This window comes from Limulus polyphemus, unplaced genomic scaffold (genome assembly GCF_000517525.1).
Source record: "Limulus polyphemus unplaced genomic scaffold, Limulus_polyphemus-2.1.2 Scaffold1140, whole genome shotgun sequence".
NCBI lineage: Eukaryota > Metazoa > Arthropoda > Merostomata > Xiphosura > Limulidae > Limulus > Limulus polyphemus.
Genome location: NW_013666750.1, coordinates 54,179 through 68,576, shown reverse-complemented (window position 1 = coordinate 68,576; position 14,398 = coordinate 54,179). Strand labels below are relative to the sequence as shown.

The 14,398-nt window shown below is 30.9% G+C and overlaps 1 protein-coding gene across 2 annotated transcripts in view; it reads right to left on the bottom strand.

Moving 5' to 3' along the window:
* Positions 1–5,438: 5,438 nt before the first annotated feature.
* The window catches only part of LOC106462316 (ribosomal protein S6 kinase alpha-2-like), a 61,663-nt gene continuing 52,703 nt past the window's right edge, over positions 5,439–14,398 (bottom strand). For both annotated transcript variants that reach the window (XM_013922221.2, XM_022389529.1), the window contains exons 18-19: positions 13,437–13,574; positions 5,439–11,169 (exon numbers count right to left, since the gene is read on the bottom strand). In XM_013922221.2, the coding sequence (XP_013777675.1) occupies positions 11,041–11,169; positions 13,437–13,574 (267 nt within the window). In that variant the 3' untranslated portion in view covers positions 5,439–11,040. The remainder of the gene's footprint in view (positions 11,170–13,436; positions 13,575–14,398) is intronic.

Genomic DNA, 14,398 nt, shown 5'->3' with positions numbered 1-14,398 from the left:
ACTAGCGCAGATAGCCCTCGTATAGCTTTGCGCGAAATTCAAAACAAACAAACAGTATTTTCGGCAACCTTTAAATATCGACGAGCTACATTCGGAATAGAAATATTTGTTTATTCGTTTGTTGTTAAGCACAAAGCTACACAATAGACTATCTGTGCCTTACCCACCACGAGAACTGAGATCCAGATTTTTACATAGTAAGTCCGTAAACTTAACGATGACCCACTGAGGGATGAAGTTGAAGTTTGTCTATAATTGGTTCGTCTTTAAGCAATATCAGAACTCGAGTTAGTGAAATAGCTTTAACATTTTTTAAACTTTAAAAAATTAAAATTCTAATCGCAAAAAAAGAGAAAAAAAAATGAAACATAAAAGAATCAACAGCTTTGAAGAATATGAGTAGAAATCATAATATTGTTATTTCTAAATCTGGTAAAAGAAATAGTGTAATATTTTTAGACAAAGAGGGATGTTTAAGAGAGGCTGAAAACGTTTTAAGTAATTCAACAAATTTCGTGAAGCTACATCATAATCCTCCTAGTACAGAAACAGACTTAGTTACAAAAATGCATTTTGAAAATTAAGAATTCTTACGGTCTTCCTAGAGTTCACAAAGAAGGGTGCCTGATATAACCCATAGTTCCCAATATTGAACTTATAGTCATTGCTTTGGTTAGTGTTGATTCCCCAAAGACTTTGGCTAGTAATGAATATACTTTGAGGTACAGTTTTGAGTTTTCTGATGAAGTATAAAATGTTAAATTGTATATCAATGTTCATCACGTTAGCTTTAGTGTTGAGTCTTTGTACACAAACATACCTTTAGAAGAAACTATACAGTTAAGGGCTGATTTGATTCTTTATAAAATATCTGATCATTTGAGGATTGGAGCACTTCTAAATATGTTTTTATGAAATTAACAAATTTTGTAACTGAGGATCGTATTTTCTGCTTTATGACAGTCTTTATTATCAAATTAATAGAGTAGTTATGGTCTGTAGATTGGCTCACTCTTTGGCCAGTCTTTTTTTTTTATTATTAGGAAAAGCAATGTTTGAAAGACTGTTCGCAGTATTTTAAACCACTATTCTATCGTAGGCACTTTGTTTACAACAGCTAGGGTTCGACTTGTTGCAAGTCTCTTTCTGAATGATCCTGGGTATCAAGGTTGATTCACATTCGTTTTATTTTCCAATGTTATAAAGCACAAGGGACATTCCCATCTTGAGAATTGTACATCCCCACTCTGAACACGCCTTTATCATCTTGGTGTATATTTTGTGTCGGAAAACTCAGTTACATATCCTTTCCAAAGGCGATAAATTATCGATGGCATAACACTACCTACAAAAGTCTAACAACGTTTAAATGTAGTTATGATACATTCCATTCCACCACGACTATATAATGGCTGTTGTTGTCACATGCCTTACTGTTTTGCCTATTTAAAATCGTTTTAATATAACGCATCCCTCCCTCCATAGAACTTTACCCACCATACTTAAATCTCTACTCATTAAACGTCAAAAATTGGACCGACCAATAAAGGGAGGGTCATTCACACACTGTATGGAACTTTCCACAGCGATTGTTCACATACTTTGAGGTTGGACTTAAATATTTCTAGCACCTTGTCTAATTACTTAATCGAATGAATCTCTTGATGGTTAACTAATGTGAGTGCGGAAGGGATTCCAAGTGAAATATTCTTTTTTTTTAATATACATTTGCTGCCATTATTTTTTAAATATTTTATAGACTTTGGAGATTATTACCAGGATGTCTATCAAATAGTGAAAATGTGATGCCCGTAGAGCCTCCAGTGGTCGGTATTGTACACTACGGTTCAAAATGTTAGTCAATGGGGTAGGAAATTAGACTACGGGTTCTAAATTCTTATGTAAAGAAGCAATAATTTTTCCTCAAAAAATCAAGAAATGTAAGAAAATCTGTTAGACTCTATAGCATTTTACTAAATTTAAAATGTATTATTCCTCTCACTCTTCCGCATTTCAACTAGGCCTGTTCTACTTCTAGTCCTAAATTGAAGAATAATATCAGAAAGTTTATTAAAAATTAAAGCCTAATTCTTGTTTCTGAAATAAAGATTAGGTTCGTGTTCGAGACATGAAAATATTCGGAGTAAAACAACTGTACAATAAATGTACTCTTTGAAGATAAAATGTTCATGAATCCCGTTAAGACATTGTGTCGATGTTGTTTGATATCCCGAATCACCACTTTCAATATCACTATATCGTACGTGATCAGTTCCTAACATTAACCCACCATAAGTAAAAACAAAAAATGGTTTGTATTAACGTATTTTTTAAAAATTAAACATTGTTAATTAACTTGTCAATTTTTTTGTTAGCTCTAACACAAATTCTGAAATTGGCAAACCACGAGATCGTATCGATTATATTAAAAGTATCCCCAGACAGCAAGAAAACACTGTGATGAATATGGTAAAGAAGCAAGTGAACGCACAGTGAAAACCTTGAAAATATTCTGTTTATTCAAATGTGAACAGATTATTACTTACTGTAACTTCAATTATTTCCTATAATGTCATGAACTTCAAATTTACAATCATTTGCTTATATGTAAATACTTAATAACATGTGCAAGTTCAGTTCGCAGTCCATTTAAATCATATAAAAAAATGTATTGTTATTTATAGAGATTAAACTTTATGGCAAGATAAAAATTTTAATCATATACGTTAATGTTGTGGCATCCCTTCTAATAGCATATTATTTGAATATTTGTTAAAATTTGTTTTAAAAAGTAATATAATTTTAAGCTGGTTAATCACTCTAAGATTATAAAATTAAAGCTATGTCTGCATCTTTAAAAAAGAGTATTTTAACACATCAACATAATAATACACAAAACATTAAAGAATGAACAAAACATTCAACCAAAAACAACAAAAAACTACCGACTAGTTTCAACAGTCCAAGCCTGTAATTGTGAGAGGAATGAGGTAAAACTGTTTTCAGCGTTTTGTACTTTTAGATTCAAAACGGACCCAGAGGGGTCAAGCTTTACTAAAGTGTGAAAAAAAAAAAACACTTTCAAATAGGGTTTAAGTTAAAATCCCTTTCATTACTAAGCATGTCTTTTCTGCATATTTCTATTGGTTCTTTTGTATTGCATTGATAGAAATTGTATGTATTTTTTAATTATTTTATCATTTGTGCATTATTATCACAGTGTTGTATTATAACTGTTTTTTTAGGAGTTTGTACAAAGTATTTCTTTTTATAAAGTGTATGTATCTCTCTTAACACGACATTAAATTGGTATAGTACAATAAAATATTACTGACAGAAACACGTTATTTGTAATTAATTTATATTTAAGAAACATTCGTAAATTAATTATATCTTGGTGGAAAACACCAATATGAACATGCTGAAATAGTAGCCTTGCAATACAAACAATTAATTATCTTAATAGTTTTCACGCCTGATCACTAGATGGCGAAACCATATCGACAAGTGTATGTTTGTTTGTTCGCGCAAAGCTACACGAGGGCTATCTGCGCTAGCTGTCCCTAATTGAGCAGTGTAAGACAAGAGGGAAGGCAGCAAGTCTTCACCACCCACCGCCAACTCTCTTACCACCGAATAGTGGGATTGACCATCACATTATAACGCCCCCACGGATGAAAGGGGTGAGCATAGTGTGACGGGGATTCGAACCCGCGACCCACAGATTGCGAGGCGAGCGCCCTAACCACCTGGCCATGCCGGGCCCCACAGCGACAAAAAGTGAATGTATTATTACAATAATACCAGCTCTCCCTACTAAGTCTCACATGCTGTAACTCATCAGACTTGTGATGTTAGGTAATTAGGGAAGGCTTCATGGGCAGTGCACATAGCGTGCAAATGAAATGCTATTATACTCTTCTTACAGGAAACCAGCAAAAACAAACTGGATTAACGTTATTATCAGTCTTCTTGTGATGTCACACCAACTATTGATCAAAGGATGTTGGGTAAACGTTATACACCAATAAGCCATACTTTTACTCAGGTATTTCACAATTCAAAACTTCTAAAAGTTATAGATATGACAAGTAAACTTCACTCCTTACAAAGTTCACAATATAAGTCGATGTATTAGTGAGTACAGTACAACTTGTCAACAACAAGAAGCAAGACATAGACCGAAGACTAAAACTTTTATTAATAATCACAAAGAAATTCATTAAGAAAATTGTTAAATATCACTTTTATATCTTCTAAATTAATCATGCCATATGTTTTTAAATAGAATCTAAAATTCAGTTTTTAGTTTACAACAACAACAGCTAAGAATAATTATTTCCAGAAAATTCTTAATTTTACTTATATTTACTAAAATATTTAAATGTATTCTAATGATTTCTTAAATAACATCAATAGTATAATGTGATGTTAAACAACTTATACCGTGATCAATATTTAAATTGGAAAGAAAATCAGTACTTTTTACCAAGATTATTATACAGGCATTATCAATCATTCAAAGGGCACGCTTTAAACCGTCCATTAATAATGATTTAGCATTTAATCTTTACACAAAGAATAAAAAAAAGAGCATTTAACAATTCTTGGTAGCAAGTATTCCACAATACCATCTTTCCCTCTTTTATGGAAGAAAGGGTTATTATTTCTTCATCTAAACTTTCAACTGTTTGCAAGTAAGGATAAGTAACGACATGAAGGATGGACAACATTAATAAAGAATAAAAAACAACGAATGATTGCGTCTCCCACCAAATTGAAACATTTTGTAATCTGAAAAACAAATGCAAGGTAGTACATTGTATATTCTCTTTCAATGACATCTGGATATTAATGTATTCCATATTTCCACTTCTAGTTATTCTGTGACTTTTGGCCATAATTAGCAATACATAATCCATGAAAGCATTAGCTAAGACTGTTTAATAATGAGATGCACTTAACTGTTAACAATGTTATCTAAATAGCACCAGACAGCCAGAAGTGTTAATTAAAGTAGTATCAGCCTTTTTGACAGTTACTAAACTAGTTGGTCTGGTGGCCAATAGATGGCTCTAATAAGGCACCAAAATACAGAACACATTAGGTGGATTGAATATCACTGGAAGCAGTAAACATTATAATCCATACCAGCAGTAAGTTAAACTTGATATTTAGTTCAAAAATTGATATACCTTTTTCGCATTTTTATAAGTTTTGTTTAAGCAACCATAAATCCTATTTTTAAGTAGCACAATTTAACAACTTATTAGTATAAAATTTGTTTTATGTGAACCTACACAACCATTCACCTGTAGCAATACTTCTAAACCAAACACTTCACAAAACTCGTCCTTGAGTGGTTTTCGTACGTAACCCTAACAACTGTATTCTATTCTAAAACGGAGAACTGTATTGATTATTTTTCTGACTTTTATAACAATATTTAGTGATAACAGCACAAAGTTTGTTTAAAATCTTATTTCAATGTGTGATGCTTAAATCGAAAATTTTAAAGAAATGTTTCTACGAATACATTTAATGATGAAAGCATCAAGTCTGTGGCCATATACCACAACATGCATCTTTAGGACATATCAGTTTACTGATGCTGTGTCCAATTAAATTTGTTTTGTTTTTGTGATGCAACCCTATTTACCACAACATGCATCTTTAGGACATATCAGTTTACTGATGCTGTGTCCAATTAAATTTGTTTTGTTTTTGTGATGCAACCCTATTTACCACAACATGCATCTTTAGGACATATCAGTCTACTGATGCTGTGTCCAATTAAATTTGTTTTGTTTTTGTGATTTAACCCTATTTACCACAACATGCATCTTTAGGACATATCAGTTTACTGATGCTGTGTCCAATTAAATTTTTGTTTTTGTGAAGCAACCCTATTTACCACAACATGCATCTTTAAGACATATCAGTTTACTGATGCTGTGTCGAATTAAATTTGTTTTGTTCTTGCAGTGCAACCCTATTTACAAAAACTTACAAAAGAGCTAGCGACAATAAAGACAGCCCACTGGATGACAGTTTGTTATATCCAACTGTTAATAATGTTTCAAATTTCATTGACAAAATTAATAAAGTTCAAGTTTTCAAAATCAGTATTTTTAAATAGTAAAACGGCCATATGACTTCAATTCATATGGTTCAAATTGTTTCTTTTTCCTCAAGCATACACACATATAAAAGTCTTGCAGTTATTTTTATAGACAAACGTTTTCAATTGTTCCTTGTACTTTTTTCAAATCAATTAATTTAATCCACAGATTGAAAGATTAGCAATGACATTTTCTCAAGTAATCTTTCTACATAACAGTTATATCTACCAAACCAACATAATATAACAATCACAGTGAGTTTCCTGTCAACTATCTCATTAATAATGACAGTCTTCTCTGAAGTACATCATTTTGTAACTATGAAATAAGTTTATGCCAAACTATTTGAGATTTATATTAAATAAAAAAAAAAGAGAGAGAAATAAAAACTAGTTTCACCAGTGATTTAAACTTTCCTTTGTAAGATTAGTCACATCTGGTTACAGGAGGCCGAGAAAAGACAATGTTACCATTTACCAGAAGCAAGTTATGATGAAAATCTAGCTAAACATCATGTTTATGGAAGAATTCTTATTCATGTTTTCAAATGCTTGTAAAAGGCCTCATAAAATGAACAAGTTATTAAAAACTAATATATACATATTTCACTTATGAAGTATTCTTATATAGAAAACTAAATCATTATGCGAGTATAACTGTTTATTTTAATACTTAAGTACTCAGTTTAGATGGTGTATGGTTAATAACATATCCCTCAGGACTGCCATACAAATGTTTTATATTTAATCCCTTAACATTTCTATATACACCTGTTGTATTAAGATCTCTTAGAATATTATTCAAATATTGCTAAATGAAAGTCTTCATAATTTCTTTATATACATCTTTATAGTGCATATTTCAACATTTACCAACACAGTGCTGTGTTGTTTACATATGCATTTTGTTTTAGTGAATTCATCAAAACTCTCTTAAACAACAAACAGTATGTTAATTCTTTTAGCATTCCTTTATCTATCTGTTACATTAAAGAAACGTCAAGTCTATTATAATTTCCTTACATTTTAAATTCTTCATTTACTTAAACTTTAATATTAAGTCACTTTGCATTTGCTTACACATCACATTAAATTTCTCAACATCTTCCACACCTCTTATATTAAATCCCCCAACAACTCCTTACATGTTTGCTATATTACATCTTTCAGCATATCCTAAAACATTTTTATTCAAGTTGCTCAGAATTCATTACATATTTCTTGTATTAAGCCTAATAAAACATTCTTTTACTTTTCCTAGACATTAAATCCATCATAACTTTCTAACAAATCTGTAACATTAATTAGGTCAAACAACACTTGATGACACATCTTTTATAATTCTCTTAATACTTCCTTAAAAAGTATTTTATTACATTCCTCAGTACTGCTTTAAAATATGTATTTTATGTTGTACATATCTGGGTTAGTATGTCAATTCTCTTAATGCTTTAGACAATTCTCCAGTGTTTAGCTGATAAAAGATGGACATGGTGTCAAGTAAGACCCGAATCATTACAGGTAAAGAAGAATTTTTCCTGACGTGCTTCACATTCTGAGATGTCATGAACATGAAGAACTTCATTAGTTTAGGACAGACAATATATACTGACGAAGTACAGAACTTTATAAAGAAATTAAAAGAAGCTGAAAGAATAAAAAAACAAACATTATTCTCATACCAAGTGTACAACAAAAGCTAACTTTGTGGCTAGCTTTTACACAGAAAAAAGTCCATTGTGGTTATGAAAAAAGGACCTTTGCTCTCCACATAATAATAAAAAACAACAACTTTATTTCAGCCAACATTTTGCCATTGTGAATTCATCAGGGCTAATAGTGCAAAAATTTTACTACTAGCCCTGATGAAGCCCTGAAGAGTAAAGGTTTTTTTTTTTAACTTTATTTTAATAATGACTAAATCCCCCCTAGTACTCACTGCACATTCTCAAAAAACAACAACAAAATAAGTCCATTATGGCATTGTATAAATGTAAAAGTATAAGTATTATTTTTTGTATACTCTAAATACGATAAGCCTAATATTGAAGTCAAGATCCAGTAGAGACTTAAAATCTGCTATAGGCTTTATAGAATTTATAAAATGTAACAAAAGAATAGTTTCATAATTAATATACTTAGGTAAAATACACAGCTTACAGGTTACTAAGAGAGAGGTAAACAAAATAAAAACTTATTTGAATTTTGTAACAGATTTTTTACACCATAGCTTTATTTAAATCAGCATTTAAATTATTCAAATTGAATATATAAAATAAAAAGTATGGGAATATCTGATTTGCTCTCCGAGTTATGTGTAGCACATTCACACAGACATTACATATGTTGTCACACTAAACAGGTACTTAATAATCGAGACAGGTCTTTTACCATTAACGTTAAGTTTTTCATGACACTGGATTTAATATTAGTTTCACAACATTAGTTTAAAATAAGAAAACTATACAAATTATATGTAGACTTAGTTTACAGAATATTATGTTAAAAGTTGGTGGACTGTATAGTAAGCTCATTCAAGATTGAAATCACTAATTTCCATATAATCACTGAGAAAAAACATTTCTAATAAACAAAAGTGATACCTTATTTGAAGCATCATCATTCTTATTTAAAAAACTATCAATGCATGAACAAATTATCTATAGGTATGTACAGTTTATTACATTCATATATAGTTTATTTTATACACTACTTTTAATCAAATATTTCATCTTTAAAGTTAAAGCACTTTTCACTAATAATTATTACCTAGTTTAATGAAACAAGTTCTCAAGTTGGCCTAAAAACTACACATTTGTTTAGGTAACATGATAACTGGGAGACTAAAAAGAAGAAAAAAATCACTCAGGTACAAATAAAACACCTCACAAAAAAATAAATGTATGGAGAATAAAACTTTACAAGTTTTATAAATGAAAGAAAAAAGCATTACAAATAAGTTTACATTTTATCTTTTTATTCTTGGTCACCTTGTATAATTTTGTGACACAGTGAAAGTAGCTTAGCACTGGAATATTAAACCAATATAATTAATCCAACTTAGACCGAGGCACATGTAATATCATAGTTTCATAATAGGATAGTTTCATATGCCAGTTTTATATTTTACTTAAAATCATTCATTAAGTTTCACTTCAGTAAGATTTTTGATTGTGTGAAACTTTAACACTATTAATTTAACTTATACTTAACTTAGTTGTTTTAGCTTGTCTGCATTTTAGTGTGTTACAAATTTGTGGTATGTCCAGAAGTGTAGTAAGCAAGAGTAAATTAAACACTACCTCTTTGTCCAATATTATGCATCACTGTAGTATCAATGAATAAGATAACTTATTAAGAGTTAGTACAAGAGCTGGGTATTCATTGTGCTGTGTTACTATAATCAGTTTAATTTACTATTAATACATCATTGGTTAAATACTCATGCTGTTAAATGCAGATAATTGTGGTCTCCCATGGTACTACTTATCAGTTTTAAAAATAATTCATAGATTAAGGTCATTTTGGAAACTGCTACAACTACAAAAATGCTCAAATGATATACTTATAGACATGATACCACAACACAGATTGATAAAAAATTAATCAAAATTGTTGACCCCTTAAAAATTACTAATAGATGTACAGACATTTCACCCTTTTTAAAAATCTCACTGTAGTAGTTTAAAGCCACGAAATAATACTGCTTATAGTTTCAGAAACTCAAAAAAACACTGAATTTGAGTAGCCCTTTAGCTCACAAACAATCAGTCTATAACAGTGATAGAGGATCACATGGTTAACCTTCTCTAATGCCATTACTTTAATTCTGCAGTCGAGCATCTAAATCAGGTTTAGAAACAGTATTTTATAACAACACACTTTATAAGTGTAAAGACAATAATTTTTTTTATCATTTAAACTCTGTGACAGCTTAACTGTTGTAACAAATAACAGTTGAAATAAAAAAAGGAGAAACACATGTAAAGGACAAGTTGAACTGAAAAGCATAATTCAGTAGTTTCTAATACATGAGAAATCAAATGAACAATACGTTCCTGGACACATGAAGTACTTGGCTTAATAGATTTAGACTGATGATGGACGAAGTGAAAAATGATCCACAATAACAGATGATCTTTCTACTGAGGTTATTTGGTAAACTTGACCATAAATCTGTAATCAGTCAGCCTAGATCCTGTGTACCTTCTAATGTGGATTCTTTTCTTTTAAAACCATAAATGTATATTAAAAAGTAGTACTTTGATCATAGAATGGGCTACTGGAAGTGGCAGTTCCCTCTCACACGTTCAGTATAAATTTACAGTTCTGTTTGGCACAACACCTCATCAACCGCCTATATGCTTTCCTAATAACTCTAGATACATCTTCACTACTTATCCCCACTTAACCAAAAATAAACTTGATTGTACACTTATACTTACAAATTATATAGGTTAATTGTTTTTCTAAATGGAAGGCATCTTTAAATTTGAAGGGAAGAAAAAAGCTTTTATTTCAAACATAAGTCTATTCAACTTTATGCTCACCTAACTATGCCTACTAACAAACATTTAAATGCTTTTCTTTTTGACACCTAAACTAAGTCTTAGGGTTAAAGAAAATTTCCTGAGTGTGAAATATCAGCCAACCATGTGGAGGAATGATCAGCCTCTTGGGATTTTGAATTAAAGATTAAGAAAATTATATTTAAAAAGATGGGTGAATATAAGCAGTGACTTAATCTCTTCAACTGGTGTCTAATCCTTAACTTTCATCTAACTTCCAAAGAAGAAGAAAGCTTTCTCCAGCAGTTGGTCTTTTATTTGACGAGACACGAGGACTACAATACTCTGGTTGTGGAGACTTTCCTTCTGCCTTGACTTCAAGGAAACCAAAATGTAGTTCCTGGCACCTAACTAATATTCCAAGGAAAATCTGTGTCGTGCCTTTGCCCGACGTTGTGCCAACTCTGATGCTGAAACAGGTTCCAGATTAGGTAGCTTTGGAAAATGGTTAATGGCTCGGAATGTTGCAGCCATGGCTCCCTGTTGGAAACATAAACACAAGCATAACATGAAAAATAGCTGCAAAATAACACCTCATTACATAAACACAGTTTAACAGTCACTAAGTATTACCCATATCTTTTAATCTTTCTACGTTTGACAGATTTGTTGAAATACTGTCGTTACTTTGGTCAATGAACTTTAAAAGTTTCTTTACCATAAGTTAGAAATGTAATTCAATTAAAAATAAGCATTACAAATTTAGCATATAAACAATGATACAAAGAAACATCTTTCCATCAAGCTGCTACAACTCAATCAAGTTTAGGGCCAAAAGCATATACTTAAATTATTAATTTAGTTGCCTATACAAACATACAAGTATGATAATTAGATCCTATTGTGGATAGCACAACAGCTTTTCTATCAAGACCCAGGATTGAATCCCAGTCTCTACCACCATAAACACAGTCCTTCTCAGGAACTCCCTAAAGATAGTAGCTGACACATAGAAAATAAACTAATAAGTACTTAGTATCTAGTAGTAATAAAAAATAAAATATTAATGGCTAACTAGCAATTAGACTTAGGTGATCTTATGGAAAATGACCATGATAATAACAGATATTTGGTCACTAAAACCTTACTGAAAGTACTTAAACTTATTACAATTCCATCAAAAGTAGTACCCATAGTAAACCGTGTTTTTTGAAAAGTAATAAAAGCAAACTAGGTTCAGTGACTTTTTTAAATGTGGAAAAATGCTTAGTCTTAACTCTTTCAGCATGGGCTCGTCCCTGGGACCGACCTCGTAACCATTTTGTACTTGTTATAGTTTTCATGCTATAACTTTTAAATTAGTAAGCGTATGTTAACAAAATTTGGCACATCATCAGTAAACATTACAATGCTTTCATATGCAAAATATCAAATTTAAGGTTTGTAAAGCAATGTTTTTCTCATACCTTTTTCTTCTTTTCACATGTTACCTATCAAACATGCAAAGTAATTTTCATTTTAATATTAAAAATACTTTTATGCATCATAAAATGTTCAAATTTCACATGCAAAATCTTTATAATGACCAGATAGTTATCTAACATTTCTTAAGAAAAAAGCTTTATATTTTATCTGTTATTTTCAGTAACGAATCTCTATACGGGTTTGGTCAATTTGACCAACCTCCTAACCATGTTAAAAAAATTGGGAAATAAATATAAATTATGCCTTTTTTCATTCTAGAATGAACACAAATTATAACATGAAAACATAAATGTTTAGGCTAAATAGCTTAAATCTCATAACATTATACATTTATATGTATTTATTCTTTTTATTATATTGACCTTTCAGCTATGCCTGGCTAACAATACAGAAGTTACAATGATGTGGCACATGTGCTCTCATGATACCCTATCTAATAACATAAAACTGACCTTTAGTCTTTACAACAATGGAGACAACAATGACCTCAATGTATTGTGTAAAATCCTCCTGCAGTGAAATGTGAGCTGTAGAGATTATTGGTGGTGGAAAAAAAGGGCTGTATGCTGTAGGCACCAATCCTATGTAGCATTACAATACCTATGAACACTATGCTGAATATCTAAAGCAGTTTTCTCACAAACTAGCATCTCTTTTAGTTCTCTTTTTATTTTAAACAACATAAGATTGAAGATTTGAATAACATATGTGCCAATGGGTAGGATATAGCAAGGATCAACGAATACTGTCCAAAACAAACGGTACTTGCGGTAGCTTCATTTAAGGATAAGCTCACTGAGAATAATCGAAAACATGTTCTGTAACACTTTTATCAACACCTTCTACTATGTCCAAACTTTCTTGAGTAAATAACTTGAGTGAGGTAGCTCAGATGCAGAATAATTAATAATAATTCATTAAAAAAGAAAGACAAGGTACTTAATGTTTCACTGAGTTAGCTCAGCTTTATCAAGTATAATACCGAGTTAACTTCCAGTAAAAGCTCACTTGGATTTTCTTGTCTAGTTTTATTTCCTAAACAGAACTTATGCTTTTCAATGTGCCTTGCTAACATTCAGTTCTCTTATAACAGTTTTTAACATGTAATCAGAACAAATAGTAAGTCGTAATCATTTTAAATAGAGGGTTTTCTTTATAATCATCATTTACTTTGCAACTTTTAACACAAGGATAATTACCTAGATATATCTGTACATAATTAGTCAGCTTACAACCAAGCATTAGTACTCTCTATAATTAATTAAAAATGACTGTTCAGTGATAAATATAGAGCTGTATATAGATAAAACTGGAATCTACACCTTAACTAAGGAGGCATCTTGATGACAAAGTTTGCAACTTGGTAGCTGGTTCCTGTTTCTTATCCACACATGGCTCAGCACATCAGCAGCTTTGTAGCGCTGCTTAGGGTCAACATGCAACATTTTGTGAGCAAGATGCTGAAAAACATGATAATTTTATCAATTTTATTTCTAAATGTACAAAACAGAAATTAATTTGATGAAAATATGTATTTTAAAATAAAGACTACAGACAAGTACACATGAAAAATATATAGTATTATCATTTTAGAATCTATTAAAAGGTTTTTTAGCAAGGGTCAATAACCATCACTTGACCCCTTGCACTTATTCTGATCACCTAATATGATTTTGACTAAATAATAAGACTCAAATTTAACATCAAATAAAGTAAAAACTACCTTTAATAGCTAGATGATCACTTCTGTACAATAATCTACTACTTAAAATACTTTTAGTTGAAACTAAATCAACAATGTCAAGTGTAAATTGTTTTTGCCATACTTTTATTACTGGTATTATCTCAACTCACCATACAAGTTGTTCTTACCACTCACTTTTACTATTGGCATTATCTTAACTCACCATACAAGTTGTTTTTACCACTCACTTTTACAATTGCTAATAGTAAAAGTGAATGGTAAAAACAACTTGCATGGTGAGTTAAGATAATGTGAGTGATAAAAACAACTTGTATGGTGAGTTAAGATAATGCCAGTAATAAAAGTGAGTGGTAAAAACAACTTGTATGGTGAGTTAAGATAATGCCAATAGTAAAAGTGAATGGTAAAAATAACGTTTATGGTGAGTTGAGATAATGCCTTTTACTACTTGCATTATCTCAACTCACCATGCAAGTTGTTTTTACCACTCACTTTTATTACTGGCATTATCTTAACTCACCATGCAACTTGTTTTTACCACTCACTTTTACTTCTGGCATTATTTCAACTCACCAGAAA